General features: G+C 49.7%; 1 protein-coding gene across 1 annotated transcript in view; it reads left to right on the forward strand.

The window, feature by feature from the left end:
* WWC3 (WWC family member 3) overlaps positions 1–19861 on the forward strand; it is a 119920-nt gene that overhangs the window by 21237 nt on the left and 78822 nt on the right. Inside the window, exon 2 of the mRNA XM_026015289.2 lies at positions 17770–17879. Coding sequence (XP_025871074.2) covers positions 17770–17879 — 110 coding nt within the window. The remainder of the gene's footprint in view (positions 1–17769; positions 17880–19861) is intronic.

Here is a 19861-nt window from a genome sequence, read left to right on the forward strand (position 1 = left end):
TGCCTTCGTCTGCTTCCTAGAGCTCTTCCTGCACGTGGCCAGTGGCAATGCCATCCTCTGGGTGGGTGAAGAAATCATTATTTGATTTCAGTTCTAAAGATATTTCAAATGTTCAAGGTGGAATTCTCGGTTCAAAAAGCTTGTGAGAATAATGGATCACGTGCTCCCCAAACACGCTTCCTGACCCTACTCACTGATCATCTTCCCTCTCGGTGGACATGCCACACATGCAAGAGGCAGGGGACTACGTGCCTTTGAGCATCACAGATACGAGGGTCTCAACCCAGATTTTGGGTTACGGCGCTTAAAAGCCGTTGTTCCTCAGGCTTCACCACAAGCCAGTTAAGTTCAGGTTCTTGGGTAAATCCAAATGTCCCTCATGAGTTCCGCTGCAGTCCGGGTGCAAAGCCACTTTCTCGTGGGCGCCCTCTTGTTCACAGTCACGAAGGAGTATTCGTTGATGGTTACAACCCCTTTATGAAACTTGGGCTGCTCAGCCCTGATCTTGGAAACCGGAGACGTTGAGATTTGTCAAAGGGAAAGAAAGGTACGGTAGCCACTGATGCTGTTGTATTATTGTTTTGGAGCAATAATGAGGGGGCGAGAAGAGGGAATAAGGACTGGATGTTCTGCTGACCATAAAAATAATTTATGCTCATGTTGAATTGCTTCCTCCTTTAAGTTTCCAGAGCACCCTATGTCCCCAGCATCCAGGGAATATGTCGGGTTGTGGCCATTGTTATTTATTTGCTCCCGGCGGAGATGGAATCCTTGAGGAAGCTCCTGGCACCTAGCACCTCAAATAGCTTTCCTGCGGTGAATATTTAAACAAGCGGATAGCCCTTTCCGGTGGGATTTCCACGCAGCTTGTCCTAGGGTGTGGGGTCCCCAAGCCCTCTCATCCTTAGCCAGGATGATGCACCTGAGATGGTGAGCATCATTTATACCAAGCTTTGTGCCTGTCCCTGCTTGGCAGGAGCTCTCTTTGTATATAGCCAGTTTGCTGGGCTCTTCTCTGGGAAGGACTTTCCCACCTTTACACCTCGCCTTGGCACAGGGATTACAGATGCAGACGCCCACCAGGGCCGGGATCCCTGCTTAATGGCCAGATGTCAGAGGTGACAGCGTGTGGCGGGGTCTGTGACTGGCTAGCTTGTGGCCCCTTCCAACAGGGATGGCCCTCATTGGCTTTAGTCATTTTTTTTTTTTTTTTTGTCTTTGGAGACTATGATTCCCGTGTGCCAGTTCTTTGATGTTCAAGAGAGAAATTCAGGTGTTTGAAATGAGGTCTTCTGAGTTTAAATGTTGGCAGCTCGATGGGGTTTTGGTAGAACACTCTGAGGGCCGGCACTGCAAACCAGACAGGACATGTCTGCAGGCCTTGTTGGCTCCCTGGCAGCTTTGGGATGATGCACTCCCAGCTCTTGCTACCTGGCTTGCCCTCCCCGCCCCGGCACAGAAGCAGGAACCCCAGGGGAATGCAGTGGTAGCCACACTTGTCTGTAGGGGATCATGGGAAGAGGAGAGGGGACAGGGCTCTGTTGGATTCTGGGTAAACTCTCCCTTTAAAATAATGATTTATTTGTATAAATGCACCACAGTTCAGTCCAGCCCTCTACCTAAAATTCTGCTGTGGGAGGTGGGCAGGGGGTTGGCGTGACTGGGTGACGGGTACTGAGGGGGCCACTTGATGGGTTGAGCACTGGGTGTTATGCTATATGTTGGCAAATTGAACTCCAATAAAAATAAAATAAAATAAAATAAAATAAAATAAAATAAAATAAAATAAAATGCAAAAAAAAATTCTGCTGTGTTCAGGTGTCTTCTGTAGTCTTTTTTTTTGTAAACAAAGGAACCAAAATGTGATCACATATCAACTAATTTTATAGCCGCCCTTTTCCCCTGACCAATGACCAAAGTACTTATTGAGTACTTGAAATGTGGCTAGTGCAACTGATGGATGAAGTTTTAATTTAATTTAATTTTAATTAATTTTCTTTTTAAAGATTTTATTTATTTATTCATGAGAGACACAAGGAGAGAGAGAGAGAGAGAGAGAGAGAGAGAGAGAGAGAGAGGCAGAGACACAGGCAGAGGGAGACGCAGGCTCCATGTATGGAGCCCTAGCGGGACTCAATTCCGGGTCTCCAGGATCAGATCCCGAGCCAAAGGTGGCGCTAAACTGCTGAGCCACCCGGGCTGCCTTAATTTTAATTAATTTAATATTAAATAGCCACATGTGGCTAGTGGCTGCCACAGTGGACAGTGCAGGAAAGCCTCTCTCTGGCACCCCCAAACGGCCCACCCTTTCTCAAAGTGGCCCTGTTGAAAATCAAATCAATAGCAAGTTTTGAGGCAGCTTCTCTGTGATTGGCGTGCGGTTACTGTGGAGTTCGGCTCCGGCTCCCTCTTTCCTTATGTTCCAGCCTCCCAGTGAGGAAAGCCATCTAAAGAAATAAAGCCTGATTAAGATATGAAGGAACTGGACTGCCCTCTGGCCCCCTAAGCCTGCCTGGAATGTGTTTGCCCGTAAATCCTGATGGACCTGGTTTGGGAATTCTGGCTTACAGTCCCCTTAACTCATACTATTCGCTTCCTCCTTTTCAAGAGCTTTCCTCCCCGCTGGCCTATATAGATGGCTTCTTCATCTGTCCACCCCTCCCTTTCTTCTCCATCCATCCCTCCATCCTTCTGCCCATCCCTCATCCATCCCTCTGTCCACTCATCTGTCCCTCCACCTCTCTGTCCATCTAACCATCCATCCATCTATCCATCCATCCATATTTCCATTGACCCTCATCTAACTCTTTTTTTAAATTTTTTCTTTTTTTCATCCAACTCTTATCCATCTGTCCATCCCTCCATCCACCTCTTTGTCTATCCTTCATTCCATCCCTCCATCTTTCCCGCCATCTCTAGCTTTCCCTCTCTCCCTTTGTCCATCTGAGCCTAGTGCACTCCTGTTATAGGGCCAGGCTCTGTGCCAAGTACGAGGGAGGCAAGACCTCTATGACCCTTGACTTTTTGGTGGACCCAGACTAACGGGGGCACCCGAAGACACCTGTCCTTCAGTGAAGATTCAGAACAAAGTACTGGGAACAAGATGGCCTGGGCTTGCAGTGAGGTCGCCTCTCCAGAGAAAGGGGGCTGCAGATGCTCAGAGTCAGAAGATGGGGTAAGGTAATTTTGGGGTTTAGAGCATGGGGATGGTTTTTGCAAGGATAACAAAGACTAGGGGCCTGTGTCCCTGCAGTGTCATTCTCTGCGATTGCATTGTCGGGCCAATAATGCCAGAAAGCCCCTTGCTCTTCCTTGGTTTCTGGTCCTGGGAACAGCTCCTTCCTTTCCTCGTGTCTCCTCTGACACCACGAAGCTGACCTCAGGCACAAGAGGCTTGCTTGGGTAAAAGACACTGGCCATCGAGCCATGGTAAGCCTGTCTGGTGCTCAGATGGGCTCGGGCTCTGGGTGCGGGCGGCCCGGCCTGGGAGATGTGCGCTGGCTGGCAAGTCTGGCAGAACTGGTGTGTTCCGGGAGGAGAGCCGGTCACTTGTCCGAAGTGTTGCTGTCTTTTCGGGAGCCACCGGGCGCGCTGCTTCGGTTTCAAGCAGCCGCAGCCTGCCCCGCTCTCCCAGGGGCTCCGGGTGGTACGTGTGTCCGCAGAGATGAGGAACCGGGCGCAGCCGCAGAGTCCCCCAGGCCGGGCTGGTGGAATGATCCCGCAGGCTGGGTTTAAGGATGGGAGGAAGCCCCGGAGGGCTGGGAGCCTGGCCCCGGGGAACTGACCCCCCAGCACGCATAGCTGGCCCTGAGGGGCCTTGCCCGTGCCCCCCGCCTGCACGCACGCTGGTGCTCCAGAGGCTCGGTGTAGACATGAAGGGTCTTCTAGAGGCTTTGGGGTCCCGAAGGTTCAGCCAGAGTGGAGTGGCAGGGGCATGAGAGGAAGATGCGGGGGAGCTGGCGAGCTGGGGTGGGGGGTGGGGGTGGTGATGTGCCCTGGCTCGGGTCCAATTGGCATCAGATTTCAAGTCGTTATGATGCAGGGTATTTACTGTGCGCTTCCAGGTGGGAAACTTTAGCTTCTTTTCCATTGTGGAGGAGAATTTGGGGCTTACCGTGAAGCCACTATGTGGGGCTGCTCAAGTATTATTGCTCTCAGTTCTGCTCTGAGGAGTTTTTTTTTTTTTTTTTTTTTTTTTTTACAATTCTTGCACCTTGATATTGAGCAAAATGACAGATTGCCTACTGCATCGCCTGCTGTTTTGGGAGCAGCTTCTTACCTTACAGGCCATCCTGACTCCAGCCCAGTAACACCCGGGCTGCCTCCCTCATTCACGTGTCTGCTGGGCTGTGCATTGGGCCCCTGCTAGGAATGCTGTGATATCAGGGCAGTAGTGACCTGTTCCTGCCTCTTAGGAGAGTAGCAGGGGGGCCCGGCCTTGTCCAAAGCTTCCCACTGATAACGAATTACCCCGTGGATACGTGTGCACAAAAGACCTCAAACTTAGCACCTCCCTGATGTTCCTTAGAAAGGACACCAGCAGGGTCATGGGAGCGAACGGAAATGGTGACAAAGCAGTGCTGGTGTTCCTATTACTCTCCCTGGGGCACACAGCCTATGTAGGGATGCCCATATCCCCTGGTCCAGGTCCTGGCCCCGGCCCTGGCCCTGTTCCCATGGCCCCACGCTCCTCCGGCCTCATCGTTTTCTGCCCACACCTCCGGTCCCTCCACCTGCTGTCCACTTTCTCTGCAGCCCAAGGGATCTTTCCACACAGCTGATCAGACCATAGCGTGCCCTGCTTCTGCTCCTCAGGACTTCGTACCGCCTCCAAACTGCAGCCCTGCTTGGTCAGGACGGCCCACGCCTTCTTCGGGAAGCTTCCTTTTGTCACACCCCGCCCTCCCTGCATCTGCTGGGGCCAGGGCAGGTCCCCAGTTCCTCTGGGACCTGCCGCATGGCTCTGGCAGCCTCCCGTGCCCTCTGTGGGTAGGTCAGAGGCAGCCTCGGTGCTCCACTCTTGGGCTTTGAACCTACCGCGTGAATCCGGCCCTGCCCCCGGGAGCCGCACTCTCTACCTGGTGCCTCTTCCCCTGGGCGGGGAGCCCTGGGAATAGGGATCCTGAAACTGGATTTCCCGGACTGGCAACATTTCACATATACGTGAGGGCAGCGTTTTGGGTGTATGTGTAGGCACATTTTTTAAGGGAGGAGGTCACTGGCTTATCTCAGATTCCCAAGGAGATCTAAGACCTGAAAGACCCGCTGTCCCTGAGAACTTAACTATTCCCTGTATCCTCTCCTGGCCTGTGTTTCTTCATAGGACCTTGATGGATGACAGAAGGTCTTCGATGTTCAGGCACTTCCCCTGTCCTTGTGTTCATGGATTCAGTTGGTGACATGTGCAACGATGCATTTATAAAAAGAATGGAATTCTCACCCCAAAAAGAAAACAGACTGCAGAAAAGTTGGCTGTTTTGGTGTGGGCAGGGGGCGGGGGGAAGAGGTAATTAATACAAAAAAGGTTGCATGATAAAATCCTTTTACTCTGAAAAGCCTGGTGCAGGATTTTTGCAACTGGGAAGGGTACAAAGGGGAAAGCTTGATCTGGGCACTATTTGCAAAGCTGAAATTGAGATCACAGAGCCCAGAGGACTGTGATGTCACCGCTTGTCTGAACTGATGGCCAGGACCCTCCCTGGTCGCCTCCCCCTGTGATGCCATTTCTAAAGAATGTTATTGTTGGGCCTCTCAGCTCTCCTGGCCTGTGAGGTTTTCCTCTCCCATTTGGGTTGAATTTACTTCTTCCGTCAATTGTTACTATTTGTTCCTTTTTTCCCCCCTGCAAATCCTTCCTTAAAACTAAAACCTCTCCTTTTAATTTTTAAATATCCCCTCCTGTCCGTTGTATTTGGTACTAAGAATCAAACTTTTCTAACATTTTATTTTATTATTTTTTAAAGCTTTTATTTATTTATTTGATAGAGCGCACACTAAGCAGGTGGAGCTGGAGATGGGGAAGCAGATTCCCCGCTGAGCAGGGATCCCAATGTGGGACTCGATCCCGATCCCGGGGCCCTGACCTGAGCTGAAGGCAGACCCCGTTAACTGACTGAGCCACCCAGGTACCACACTGTATTTTATTTTAAAGGAATAAAGTCCCTCCTCTAGCATTTTGAAAAATAAGGTGGTCCTTAACTTCCATAAGTGTACTCCCTGGTGCGTTTATGCTCACAGGCTCACCTCGGGTTTGGTTCCAGACCACTGCAGTAAAGTGAATATCCCTAATAAAGTGAGCCAAATGAACTTCTTGGTTTCTCAGTGCCTATAAAAGCTATATTTACACTATACTGTAGTTTAGTAAATGTGCAATAGTATGATGTATAACAAAACAGCCTACATACCTTAATCATAACATACTTTATTTTATTTATTTATCTTAAAGATTTTATCCATTTATTCATGAGAGACACAGAGAGAGAGAGAGGCAGAGGCACAGGCAGAGGGAGAAGCAGGCTCCATGCAGGGAGCCCGACGTGGGACTCCATCCTGAGGCTCCAGGATCACGCCCTGGGCTGAAGGTGTCACTAAACTGCTGAGCCACCGGGCCGCCCAGAAAATTTATTTTTTAAAAGATTTTATTTATTCATGAGAGACACACAGAGAGAGGCAGAGACACAGGCAGAGGGAGACGCAGGCTCCACGCAGGGAGCCCGATGTGGGACTCGATCCTGGGACCCCAGGACCACGCCTGCGCCAAAGGTGGCGCTAAACTGCTGAGCCACCCGGGCTGCCCATAACATACTTTATTGCTAAAAAATATTAGCCATTGTCTGAGCTTTCAGCGAGTTGTGATCATGGATCACAGATCACGGTAACAAATAGAATAATAATTAAAAAGTTGGAAATATTGTGAGAATTACCAAGATGTGGGAGAGGCATGAAGTGAGCAGATGCTGTTGGAAAAATGGTGCCGACAGACTTACTCTATGCGGGGTTGCCACAAACCCTCAATTTGTAAAAAAACACAGTATTCACAAAGTGCAATAAAGAAAACCCATATCCTTACAGCATCTTTAGTTCTAGGGTTTTCCCCAGGGATGGTAGCTGCTGCCTGATGGGCTCTCGGCACCCTTTGGGTTTTGCTTGGAGTCCCTCTGAGCTCAGTGGCAGTGCGGGGAGCCAGCCGGTGACCTGTAGGGCCTCTTTCCTCACTGCCCTGGCTGGTCTGGCCGCTTCTCAGGTGCTCAGCCCTGAGTTCAGCTTCCCCCCAGGTGAAGTCGGGGTGATGATAATGGACTCCTTTCTCATGTTGTGCTCACCGAAGGAGATCCTGCCTGTCTGGCCAGAGCACACCTTGGGTTTGCCCTGGGGCTGGCGGGCGTGGCCATGCATGCTGCGCTGTGTCTGCAGGAGCTGCAGGAGGAGTCCTCCTGCCACCCAAGTGCGCAGCGTGTGACTGGGTGCGCTCACGTCTAGGTGTATCCCCGAGCGTTGCCTTTCCGAGTATTGCTGGCTGCTACGGAAAGGAAGGAGACTATTCTGTATCACACGCACAACCAAAAGGAAAGTTTCAGGACATAGCACGTACCATACAACCCCTGTGAGGCGGGATGTGCTCTAATATATATATTTTTTAAACTAAAACACCGATTGGGACCAACTCAGTGGATTTCACTGCTCACTAGTGGGTTGCGACTGTAGCACGCGTGTCTGATACAGAGTGACGTGATGAAGGAATGTGGAGGATTGGAAGTGGTTGCTTTAGAGAATGTGTCAGCATGTGTCCAGCTCTTTGGAGGGCGTTCTGGGCCCTGGTTGAGCCCTGACTTGGAATTTGGGGATCAGAATCGCCAGATGCATGTAACAACTTAATGTGAGATGACCGTGAGGCTGGCTATGTCCTGTTTCATAGGACCTGGAATCCTGAAGTTGTTTCTTTCCACTGTAAATAAACTACTTAGGAGGAATCTCAACGCATGTGTGTAGATTTTTAAAAAAGATTTTATTTATTCATGAGAGATATAGAGAGGCAGAGAGAAACAGGCAGAGGGAGCAGTAGGCTCCCTGCAGGGAGCCAGACGTGGGACTCTATCCTGGGACTCTAGGATCCCACCCTGGGCTGAAGGCGGAGCTAAACCGCTGAGCCACTGGGGCTGCCCATGTGTGTAGATTTTCAATACACTTTTACTGAGCCGTGATTTATATGCCACAAACTTCACTCGCTGCAGTGTAGTGTGATGACTTTTAGTACGTGTGTACAGCTGTGCAGCCGTCACTGTGAGTTGGTTTTCAGATATCCCCGTCTCCCAGGGTCACCCCCGCCCCAGCATGTGCCTTTTCCTCTTCCCATCCCTCAAAGCCAAAGATCTGCTTCCTGTCTCTGGGTGTATTTTGGAATGCCTGCTTTTCTGGTTCCTCTTTGGAAAAGACAGATTCCACAAGTCAGACTTTCCTGGAAGTCGTCATGTGTCCACCCTCCCTGCTGAGAACTGCAGTGGTTGGGGCTCTCCTGGTGAGCAGCAGCCTGGTCTGGAGCCCAGGGAGGTGGACCAGTTTGGGTCTGTGTGCAGGGTGGGCACTGAGGGCTGGTCTGTGCGGGCACGGGGTGGAATATGGGAGGACCTGGAGTTGACTTTGGGTCTCCTGGTGAGGGCCCTCAGTCTGCACTGGCTCCCCTTGTCAGCACTGTGGGTCCCGGATGCCATTTCTAACTTGACAAGCCCGCATTTCCTATTGCACCAGTAAGCAGATCCCGAGCACCTGTCACTCCCTCCCCAAGAGGAAGAGATGCATCCGCCACGCTGCAGCCCACTCCCTTGGATCCAGTCTCTCAAGCCTCAGCTCTGCACACCTGCTCTTGAGCATACTCTGTCGAGACAGAGACATCTAAAAACAGCTCTAGAGGGACACCTGGGTGGCTCAGTGGTTGAGTGCCTGTCTTCGGCCTAGGGCATGATCCTGTAGTCCCAGGATCGAGTCCTGCATCGGGATCCCTGCATGGAGCCTGCTTCTCTCTCTGCCTCTCTCTCTGTGTCTCTCATGAATAAATAAAATCTTTAAAAAAATAAATAAAAACAGCTCAAGGAGCTACCATAGACGTGTATGTGGGGGTAGATACCATTCTCCAATGATTAGGTCAGGTCTGTGGCTCCCTCCGTGTGTGTGCAGCTGTGGCACCTATGGGACACTCCCTGGTGCGCCATGGGGGCAAGTCACAGTGGTGGGAGATGCTGTTTTTGCCCTGAAGCAACACACGCTTGGGGGGAGATGCGACATGAGCAAATAACCACGTTCTGCTGGTAGTTTTAATAGATGTCCCAGGAGGGGAGAGAAGGTGCTGAGGCTGGCCGCAGAAAGGGCAGCTCACCTCCTGCTGGGATGGGCTGGGTCTGGACAGGAGGCGCTGGGGTTTGAATAGGAGGGGGGTGGGAGGGAAGCATGGCAGAGGGAAAGAAGATCCAAGTTTGGGAAAGGCAGTTCTCGAGGGTTGCCGAGAATGTGAGTGGACCGCGGAGAGGCCTGAGGGAAGCAGGGTTTTCTGCATGAGGTGTTGTCTTTGAAACCTTCGAGCTCTTGCAAGATCCCCACTAGGGGCTTGTGGAAGATGGCTTTGCAGGCCGCATGTTTCTTCAGGGCTCGCAGTCTCGGGCTCAGTGGGTGGATTTTGCTGTGACCTCTCGTAGAATCAGATGATGATAGAGCGCGGGAGACCTTCGAGCTGTGCTGTCCAGCCCCGCAGCCGCAGCCACATGGGTGATTCCTCACGTCTGCTGTAGCGAGCCCGAAGCAAGATGGGCTCTGAGAGTAAAACGTAGACTTTGTAGGAAAAAATGTAAAATATCTGTTTGCAATCTTTACAATCATCACATGTTAAGTTGATGTTTTTCCATATATAGGGTTTAATACAATCTATTATCAGACTTAATTTTACCTGTTTAATCTTTTTACTCTTTGAAGTGTGGCTGCTAGAGATCTTTGAATGAAGTGTGTGGCTCTTGTATTTCTGTTGGATTGTGCCGCCCTAGAGAATTCTTTTTTACCAACTGGTGTGAAGTTTGTGTTTATTTCACTGTAAGTTGTATCATTAGAGCTCACGCGTGGAGGTGGACGGAGCATTTCCAGTGATCCCAGGGCTGTGCACTTGATGGGCCCGGTGAGACGTTCACGGCAGAGGACTGTGCTGGGGGAGGTGTTCACACACATGGCTGGGCTCGGACGCCCCCTGGCTGGGGTTTCCTGGGGCCGGTAAGCGTGCATCTTGGCCTGGGGTCGGTTTGCTCAGCTCTGTGTTCTAGCACCTGAATCCCAGGCTTTTCAACTACGTTCCACTTGTACAGTATTAGGCTGCTAAATCAGAATAATAGTGACATTCTTCCAGTTTTTAGAGGGAAAAAAACTAACATGGAAGGGAAAGGAACATTTATGGAGTCTGTAATAAGTTCCAGAAACCTTGATATTGGTCACAGCCTTGCAGCCTCACCACCCCATTGTAAAGATGAGAAAACCAAGGCCCCGTGAGACAGACATTTGCCCAGATCAGCCTCGCTAACAAGTGCTTAGTGTATAGTTTCCTCAGGTGGAGATTTTCTCTGAGCAAGTTTTATTATTTTTTTTTAATTTTTATTTATTTATGATAGTCACAGAGAGAGAGAGAGAGAGAGGCAGAGACGCAGGCGGAGGAAGAAGCAGGCTCCATGCACCGGGAGCCCGATGTGGGATTCGATCCCGGGTCTCCAGGATCGCGCCCCGGGCCAAAGGCAGGCGCCAAACCACTGCGCCACCCAGGGATCCCTCTCTTAGCAAGTTTTAAAAAGTTATTGCAGTCTGTGTCCATGGTCACTATGATTGAATGAAATAAATACTGAGGGACCTTATGCTTATCCACTCACCAGCTCATGGGCTTTTTCAGGTGTTGTGACTTTCGTTCACCAGTGTCTGAACCACTGGAGAACCCGTAGGATCGCTGAGGAGGGAGAGCCTCTGGGAAGTTTGCTGGCCTTCTGAAATACCTCCTAGACTGGCTCGCCTTCAGACAGTGTATTCCTTGCCGAAGGAAAGGATATCTTGCCGAGATCTTGCCCCTGCCTGCTCTGGACTCCCCCTTCCTGGCAGACAGGCCTACACTCAGGAAACCACGGGATAGGTGAGGTGTTGGCTTGGTCAGTAGAGAATCAGAGTAGAAGGATATGGGAGGTCTTCAGGGACATTTCTTCAAGCTGTGTGGCCTGCTGAACTGCCTCTCTTCCTTCTAAGGACGTTTCTAGGAAGAGAGCTGTCCGAGGAAGGAACGACCCCACAGTGCCTTGGCCTCCTGAGCCCCACTGTTCGTGTAACGGAGGCCTTGTGAGCTCAAATTCTCAGTGCCCTTTTCTCCCTCCTGTCTGTCCTCTTACAATTGTTTCTTGACTGCTGATTGGTTCCATTTTGGTTTTTCTATGGTACCAGTTTCTGAACTGTCCCCATCAGTTTATCAAACCTTCTAATGAAGGCCTGTTGGGTGTGAGGGCTCTGGCTTACAAAGAAGCCAGAATTTGAGAAACAGCATCCTTTCTTTCAAGGAGCTCACAGACCAGTAGGGGAGGTGGCCGTGTGTCCAAGCTGACAGCACTGTTGATAACAGAAATACGGGCACGTGGTCCTTTTTACCCCTTTTCCCTCAAGACTCCGTGGTGGGGGAAGGACAGACTATTCAGTCCTCTCCAAATAATGCCTGTGCTTGGCTAACATGGCTTAAATCACTCATATGACCAAGTGAGATTAAACATGAAGACTTTTCACTGATTCTGATTGTCCTATGTCCAGATCTCCAAATGTGTTAGCCAACTAACTGCTCTAACAGCTCAAAATCTCAGTTGCTTAACAGAATAGAAGTTTTGGGGTATCTAGGTGGCTCAGTTGGTTAAGCATCTGCTTTCAGCTCAGGTCATGGTCCTGGAATGCCGGATCGAGCCCCACAGCAGGCTCCCTGCTCAACGAGGAGTCGACCTCTCCCTCTGCCCTTCCCCCAGCTCATGCTCTCTCACTCTTGCTTACTCTCTCTCAAATAAATAAATAAATAAAATCTATATATTAAAAAAAAAAGAATATAAGTTTCTTGCTTGTGTCAGTTCAGTAGGGGTCATGGGGGTAGGAAGGGGCTTCCCGGACCCTCTGATCCACACAGTCATCCAGGGACCCAGGCTTCTTCCATGGTATGGCTCTCTCAACTTTTCAGGCTTTGTCTTGTTGTCTTAGTTTGTTCACACTGCTGTAATAAAATATCACAGGGTGGGTTGCTTGCAAACAGCAGAAATGTATTTGTCACAGATCTGGGGGCTGGAAATCTAAGATGAAGGCTCCAGCTTGGTCAGGTTCTGGTGAGAGCCTTCTTTCTGGTTCAGAGCCAGTGCCTTCTCGCTGTGTCCTCACATGGTGGAAGAGTTTTAAGGAGCTCTCTGGGGTCTTTTTTAGAAGGCACCAATTCCCGAGAGCTCCACCCTCATCACATAAGCACTTTCCAAAGGCCCCGCCTCCAAATACCATCATATGTGGTACATTAGGAATTCCACATGCATTTTCGGGGGGACACAAACATTCACACCATAGTGGCCATCTTCTACTGGGTTGTCTATTTTTGGCTGACGGGCAAAGGAAGAGAGAAGGCATGCAGGGTCTGGCAGGAAGATTACAGGACAAGCCTGGAAGGTGTGTACGTTACCTGTGCCCACAGCCCATTGGCTAGAGCCCAGTCACATGGCTTTAACTAGCTGCACAGGAGGCTAGGAAATGTGGTCTTTCTATGTGCCTACGAGGAAAACGAAGCAGGGGATTGGTGGAAACGACAGCATCATTGCTGCTCCTTGTCCCTGTTCCAGCAGGCTGGAAAACTTATTGTGAGCCAGGTATGTCAGAAAAGGTGAAGGGAAGTCATTATAATTTCTTGAGGATTGGTTTGGAACTGAAATAGAAACAAACAGTATCTCCTCTGAATAACATATTAAAAACAAGCATGAATTCGAAATAGAACGATTATCTTGTTCCAGGAGACTGGAAAGTATAGTACAAGTGCGTAGGATCATCCTGGTCTCCTTTTGATAAGGAAAATGTGTGAAGAATCAGTGGTTAAACTTTTCTCTCTGCTTTCACCCTCTGCTGCCCACCTCCACTTCTCTGCATTTTGGTGTGGTTGCTGCCAGAGATTCCAGCCCCCTAAGCATGGCAGGGAAGGAGGGCCTGATCTTTGAGGCACAGGATTGCTACCAACTGCCCTCCCCAGTGGCTGGCAGTGGTTGGCTGAATAATGGCCTCCAAAGATGTCCACGTCCTAATCCCTGGAAACTGTGACTGTGTTATCTGACCTGGCAAGAAGAGACTTTGCAGGTGTGATTGAGTTAGGGATCTTGCAGTGGGGAGATTATCCCAAATATCTGGGTGGGCCCAGTGTCATCACAAGAGTCTCTGTAAGTCGAAGAAGGAAAACCAGAGAGATGGCATCCTGAGAAAGACTCGGCTGGCTGTGGCTGAGTTTGAAGACGGGGGAGGTTGAAAAGTCAAGAGAACACATTTCCTCCCTAGAGCCTCCAGAAGGGATGCAGCCTGACTGGCACTTTGGTTTGAGTTCTGTGAAACTGAGCTGCACTTTTTTTTTTCCTAAAGATTTTATTTATTTATTCATGAGAGACACACACAGAGAGAGAGGCAGACACACAGGCAGAGGGAGAAGCAGCAGGGAGCCCGATGTGGAACTCGATCCCAGGTCTCCAGGATCACACCCTGGGCCAAAGGCAGGCGCTAAACCACTGAGCCACCCAGGCTGCCCCCGAGCTGCACTTCTGATCTCCACAACAGCATTTGTGTTGTTTAAAGCCACCAGGTTTGTCACAATTTGTTACAGCGGCAAAAGGAAACAAATACAGTCTGAAGGGAGGCTGCTGGAGAGCTGAGAGGGAGGCAGGAAGGGGAGTGGATGGAGCTGGTCTCCAGGCTGTCACGGGAGAGGCTGCATCTGGCCAGCGTGACCCTGGCAGGTTTGTTTGATCATCCCCATTTTGAAGATTGGGAAACTGAGGCCCAGAGAGAAACCAAAGGACTTATCCAGGGTTTCATGGCAATGAAGGGGCTCTCTTGGAACTGGCTTTGACTGAGATGACTGAGATGGCTTAGTGCCACTTCTTAAAGAGCCCTGCAGGATGTGACAGGCAAAAGGGAACACAGTGAAGCCAGCATCTGTGCCATCCATCGTTCTCTCCCTTCTGGTGGACCGAGTCCGGTAAGATTAGCCAGCAAAATATATTCATTTCCTTTGCTGAGGCCAAGAAGAGCCATTCGTTAATGGGAGGATCTGCAGTGGGAATCTCTCTGGGTAGGGGGGTCGAGGGCACCTTTCTGGGCCAGTGTTGCTCAGATAGGGGGATGGAGTGAATGGACTGGTGAGAGCTGGCCAATGTCAGAGCTCGCTTTGAAGCCTGGGGACGGTGGGTACCCTGCTTCTCAGTTGGTTGCTTACCCTGTTTCCCCATCTCCCCTGTGTTCTGAAAACACTCTTAAACTTAACACTGTACTCCCTACCAACTTGTTCCTTGAAAGTAAAACATGATTGTGCCACACGGGTTTCCTCTGAGTGCTTGAGCAAGTGCAATGAAGATATCCCCAGAGGGTAATGAAAAAGGCCATCTCTTACTTCGCCAGTAGGAGTGTGCTGAGGGTAACACACCTCGGCAGTTCATATCAGGTGCTTCCAGGAGGCTCATTTCGTTATTCACGGTTAAAGAGCAGAAAATTATTCACCTAAAGAGATGACTGGAGGTGCCTGGTAAATGAATTATGCTTTACTGCAAATGATGGAAGATTCTAGCATGACAGACAGTGGTACTGACAAGGAGGTAAGGCCATGAGGAAATAAGCAAATCAGTGTATGACATTGTGGTATGATATTAGCGGTGGAAAAATGAGCTGCTGGACAAAGAAGAGAGGAAAATAAACGAAAACATGAATCCTGGGCTTCTGGGTTTTAGATGATTTTATTTCCTATTCTTAATACTTTACTGTGAATGTTCTACATTGAATTTGAGATATAGAGAAAAGAACTCCATATTCTTCAGCCTTGAAAATTTACTTCTTGGACCTTTTCGAGGAAAAGAATTATAAATACAGATTATGAGCTTTATAGTACACATAGATGTTCCTTTCATCATAGTTTTAAAAATTGGGATGTAAATCACATATAGCACAAAACTCACCGCTTAAAGGGTACAGTTCATGAGATTTCCATATATTCATGTTGGGCAGCCATCACCACTGTCTCATTTCACAACATTTTTATTACTCCCAACAGAAGCCCCGTACCCATTAGTAGTCACTCCTGTGTCCTCTCCCCCAGCTCCTGGCAACCACTGATCTATGTTCTGTCTCCATGGATTTGCCTGTTCTGGACATTTCTTACAGAGGGATCCATACAACACATGGCCTGTGTCTGGCTTCTCTTACCCAGCACAGTGACTTCAAGGTCCATCCACCTTGTAGCATGTGTTGTACTCCGTTCTTTTTTTAATGGTTGTATAATATGCCATTGAATCGGTAGACCATGTTCTATTTATCATTCGTCAGTTGATAATCCTTAGTTGTTTCCACCGTTTGGCTAAGGTGAGTAATGCCAGTATGGACATTGATTTGTGTGGACATAAGTTTTTGTTTCTCTTGGGTATACACCTAGATGTAGAATTGCTGGGTCATATGGAAACTCAGTATTTAACTGTTTTTGAGAAATGGCTGCAGTGTTTTCCAAAGCAGTGCTTATGAATATAGTAACAGAAGTTAGGAAATAATGTAGCTGTCAATAGTAGGAGAGTGCTTGGGTGCGTTGTATTAATCCCCTTAGCAAACTGTTGGTAAAAATGCAAGCTCTTTATTCCTAGCTCAGATACTAGGGGTCAAAGGCAATTGAAATGGGATAATTGTTCTCAAGGAGCTAATCTATGATTGTCCTTCTTCAATTGACTTATTTCACTCAGCATAATCCCCTCCAGTTCCATCCACGTTGAAGCAAATGGTGGGCATTCGTCCTAATGGCTGAGTCATATTCCATTGTATATAGAGACCACATCTTTATCCATTCATCTGTCGAAGGACACCGAGGCTCCTTCCACAGTTTGGCTATTGGGGACATTGCTGCTATGAACATTGGGGTGCAGGTGTCCCGGCATTTCACTACATCAGTATTAAAATGGTTTTATAACAGTTCTCAATTAAGAAGTGATGTGGGCTTAGTAGTGCTGTAAGGTTAGGTTTCCCACCTCTATCTGTTGATAAAATGAGATCATAGATGTGAACGTGCTCAGAATGTACCTGTGCTTGGGCATTTTTCTCTTAAGCTTATGTGTGACCCTGAAATGGCAGAGATGTGCCCAGGACTCCATATATCTTAAAGTAGCATTGTTTTTATTGTGGTTTGGTCCCATTCGGGACTTGAATCATGCATGTCGCCCTACTGTTACTTGCTTGACTTGGAACACACCACCATCACTCCACTCGTGGCCTGCAAAGGAATCGTGCCACAGACATTGGCGTTGTGGAATGGGACAGACGCATGCAGTAGGCTCATCCTGAGATGCTGTGCATTTTCCAGTGCATTGTATATGGCGGGCTGTCTGCGGTCCAGTTTACCTTCTGTATATTTCTGTTTTGATATTGACTCTGACGTCTTAAAAATGTATGTGTGAAATGAAGACGAATTATAGTATGTGCCATTCTGATGGTGTTTATCGGTTTCTAAATGTTTCTGGGAGAGACAGAGCCTTGTTGTCTAACCAGTTTGGGGAAATAACATGTTCAGAATTCATACTGGTCATGTGAGGTTTGGCCGTGGTTGTGGTATCTCACTTTCCTGGGGCCAGGGACCTGAACAGAAGATGTGGGAGGATTGAGTTAGTGAAATTGAGGTTATCGGATTCCCATGCATACCAGTCAGTGTGCATTTATAGAGACAGCCTAGGAGATAGCTGCCCAGACTCAGACAATTATAAGGTGTGGCCTATTTTATACAACAGCTGTCTTGTCAATCAGTGTGATCATGGGATATGGGGGAGGGGGAGGTTCTCCCTAAAGAAAGCCATCTGGAAACCCTTTATCTGTCTATGTCAAGCCAAGGTTTCCTTAGTCACATTTACTTCAAGGAGAGAGATCTGTAGACAGTGTGCTTTTGTTTTTCTCCAGAAAACAAAAAGGACCCTTTGCAAATTTCTGACTGTTACAGTATAAGGAACACGGCCAGTGTTCAGTAGGTATGTCCTTGTATTCTTACCAGGCCTGTTGGGCTTTTTGCATTTGGTCGGTGGTTAACGTTTACCTCCTTAACCAATGACCTCTGGTAGGTGAAACCTACCGATACCTTTTAGGTAGATTTCAGCTGTGATGTATGGTGACAGCTGAGGTGGGGGGCATTTGTAAGGGAATGAGACCAAAATATAGGTGTTCTATCGTGGAGGTTCCAGTGTCATCACCTCATTAAACATACTGCTTGGAAGAAAATGCTCATTTTACCTGTTTTGTAACTGTCCATATCTATTTTCGCTCTTTAAAGTTGCATGTTGAGATAGGAACACTTTTAACTGCAAGTGTACTGATATTGTTGCTGATTAGTATTTAGGCAAAGCCGGTGAATTCATTTCCCGACTAAATAGTTGGAGCAAAAGCAGTCGGTTAGATGAGATAATATCTAATTCTAGAGTTGATTCAGCAAACTTAATGAAATTGACCTTTCAAATTTGCTTTCATCATTTTATTTTGCAGGATAACAAAGCCGTTGACTTTTGCCGATTGCGTTGGGGATGAACTTCCTTTAGGATGGGAGACTGTATACGATAAACAAATTGGAATTTATTACATGGACCACATAAATAGTAAGTAGACTGCCACATTTGAGTTATTATACGTGAATGACTTTTCATGTTGATCTCAAAGATGCCAAGAACTCATTTTGTAGAGCTGAAACAATCGTTACCACCCACTGCGGTGGTAAGCTGGATTTCATAAATGTCACCTGAAGTTTTAGTTTGTTGAGTTCTTCAAAACATGAGGCAGTTGGGTAGCTCCCTTGCTTGTGTGTTGCTCAGGACTGCATGTAATATGTTTGATGGAGGGTTTTATTTTATTTTTTATATTTTTAAAAAATGTTATTTATTTGTTCATGAGACACACACACACACACACAGAGGCAGAGACACAGGCAGAGGGAGAAGCAGGTTCCATGCAGGGAGCCCGACGTGGGACTCGATCCCGGGTCTCCAGGATCACACCCTGGGCTGAAGGCGGCGCTAAACCGCTGAGCGTCCCGGGCTGCCCCTAACAGAGGGTTTTAATGTCTAATAAAAGGAATAAATTTCCCAGGCAGTCTGGGAATAGAAATATCTTTCATAGTGAGAAGGTTGTTTATTGCAAAGTGGAGCTTACGGGTTCTTGGAACAATAAACGCCCAAGCGATGACCTTAACTTCATTTTGTCTTACACGCTTAATTTTAACTTCCATATACCAAACCTTTCTGAGCTTTGTGAAGGGAGAAAACTGTGTAAAGACTACGGCTAAAATAACAGCGCGTGCTTGAGCAGGCCAAGGCATCGGTTAGAGCCGCGAGCGCCTCTCGACCAGGGCTGGTTTTGCTTCCTGGGACCAGTGGGCAGTGTCCAGAGGCATCTTCGTTGTCACGGGCGGAAGGGTGCTCCTGGTACCTAGTGAGTGGGCCCAGGGTGCTGCCGACCCTCGCACCCGGCTCACGGCTCTGCTCCGGGTGCTCCACGCCGCTCCCGCTGCCCCAGCGGGGACCCACTCCTCTGATGGTGTCCTGGCTCCCCCGGTGTCTCTGCGGGGCATTACCTTGCGCTCCTGGGGACACGAAGTGCGGCCCCCCTCAGCGTGTGTTCCGTCCTCGTGATTAAGTGCGGGGGAGGCGGGGAAGGCCCCGAGGCGGTGGGTGATCGCCGGTGGGTGATCGCCGGTGGGTGATTGGTGGGTGATCGGTGCCCTCGCCTCGCTCCGCCCGCCGCCCCCTCAGTGAGGCCCCCGCCCCCGGGCTGGCGTCTCTACCGGGCACTTCCTGGCCAGCCTCGAGTCGGTTCGTAACCTGGACGGCGAGGCTGCCGTTCTCGGCCTGGGGCGGTGGAGTTGCTGGCAGCGCAGGGGGCCTCGCGCCTGCCGCCAGCTCCTGCCGAGCCCGGGGTGTGAGTGGCGGAGGGCTTCGGGGAACCCCACCACCCCCTGCAGAGCGCGGTGCGTGGTGAGGCTGCAGCTGGGGCGGCCCTCCCGGGAGCCCCGGCCCACCTGGTGCCCCAGGACTGGGCGTGTTCCAGAGGTCTTGCTGTCCCACCTTGCCTTCCCGGCGGCTGGTGAGGCTGCTCCCGCAAGTGAGGCTGCTCCCGCAGGTGGGGCTGCTCCCGCGGGTGAGGGGCTGCTCCCACAGGTGACGATGTTCCTGCAGGTGGGGACTAATCCTGCAGGTGGGGCTGCTCCCACAGGTGGGGCTGCTCCCACAGGTGAGGGGCTGCTCCCACACCTGAGGGGCTGCTCCCACAGGTGACGATGCTCCCGCAGGTGGGGACTAATCCTGCAGGTGGGGCTGCTCCCGCAGGTGGGGACTGCTCCTGCAGGTGGGGGCTGCTCCCGCAGGTGAAGATGCTCCCACAGGTGAGGGCTACTCCCACAGTTGGGAGCCCACTCCCACAGTTGGGGGCCCACTCCCACAGATGGGGGCCCACTCCCACAGGTGAGGATCCTCCTGCAGGTGAGGGTTGCTACCACAGTTGGGGGCCTGCTTCTGTAGGTGAGGATGCTCCCACAGGTGAGGGCCGCTCCCACAGTTGGGGGCCTGCTCCCACAGGTGAAGCTGCC

Source organism: Vulpes vulpes, chromosome X (assembly GCF_048418805.1).
Source record: "Vulpes vulpes isolate BD-2025 chromosome X, VulVul3, whole genome shotgun sequence".
Lineage (NCBI taxonomy): Eukaryota > Metazoa > Chordata > Mammalia > Carnivora > Canidae > Vulpes > Vulpes vulpes.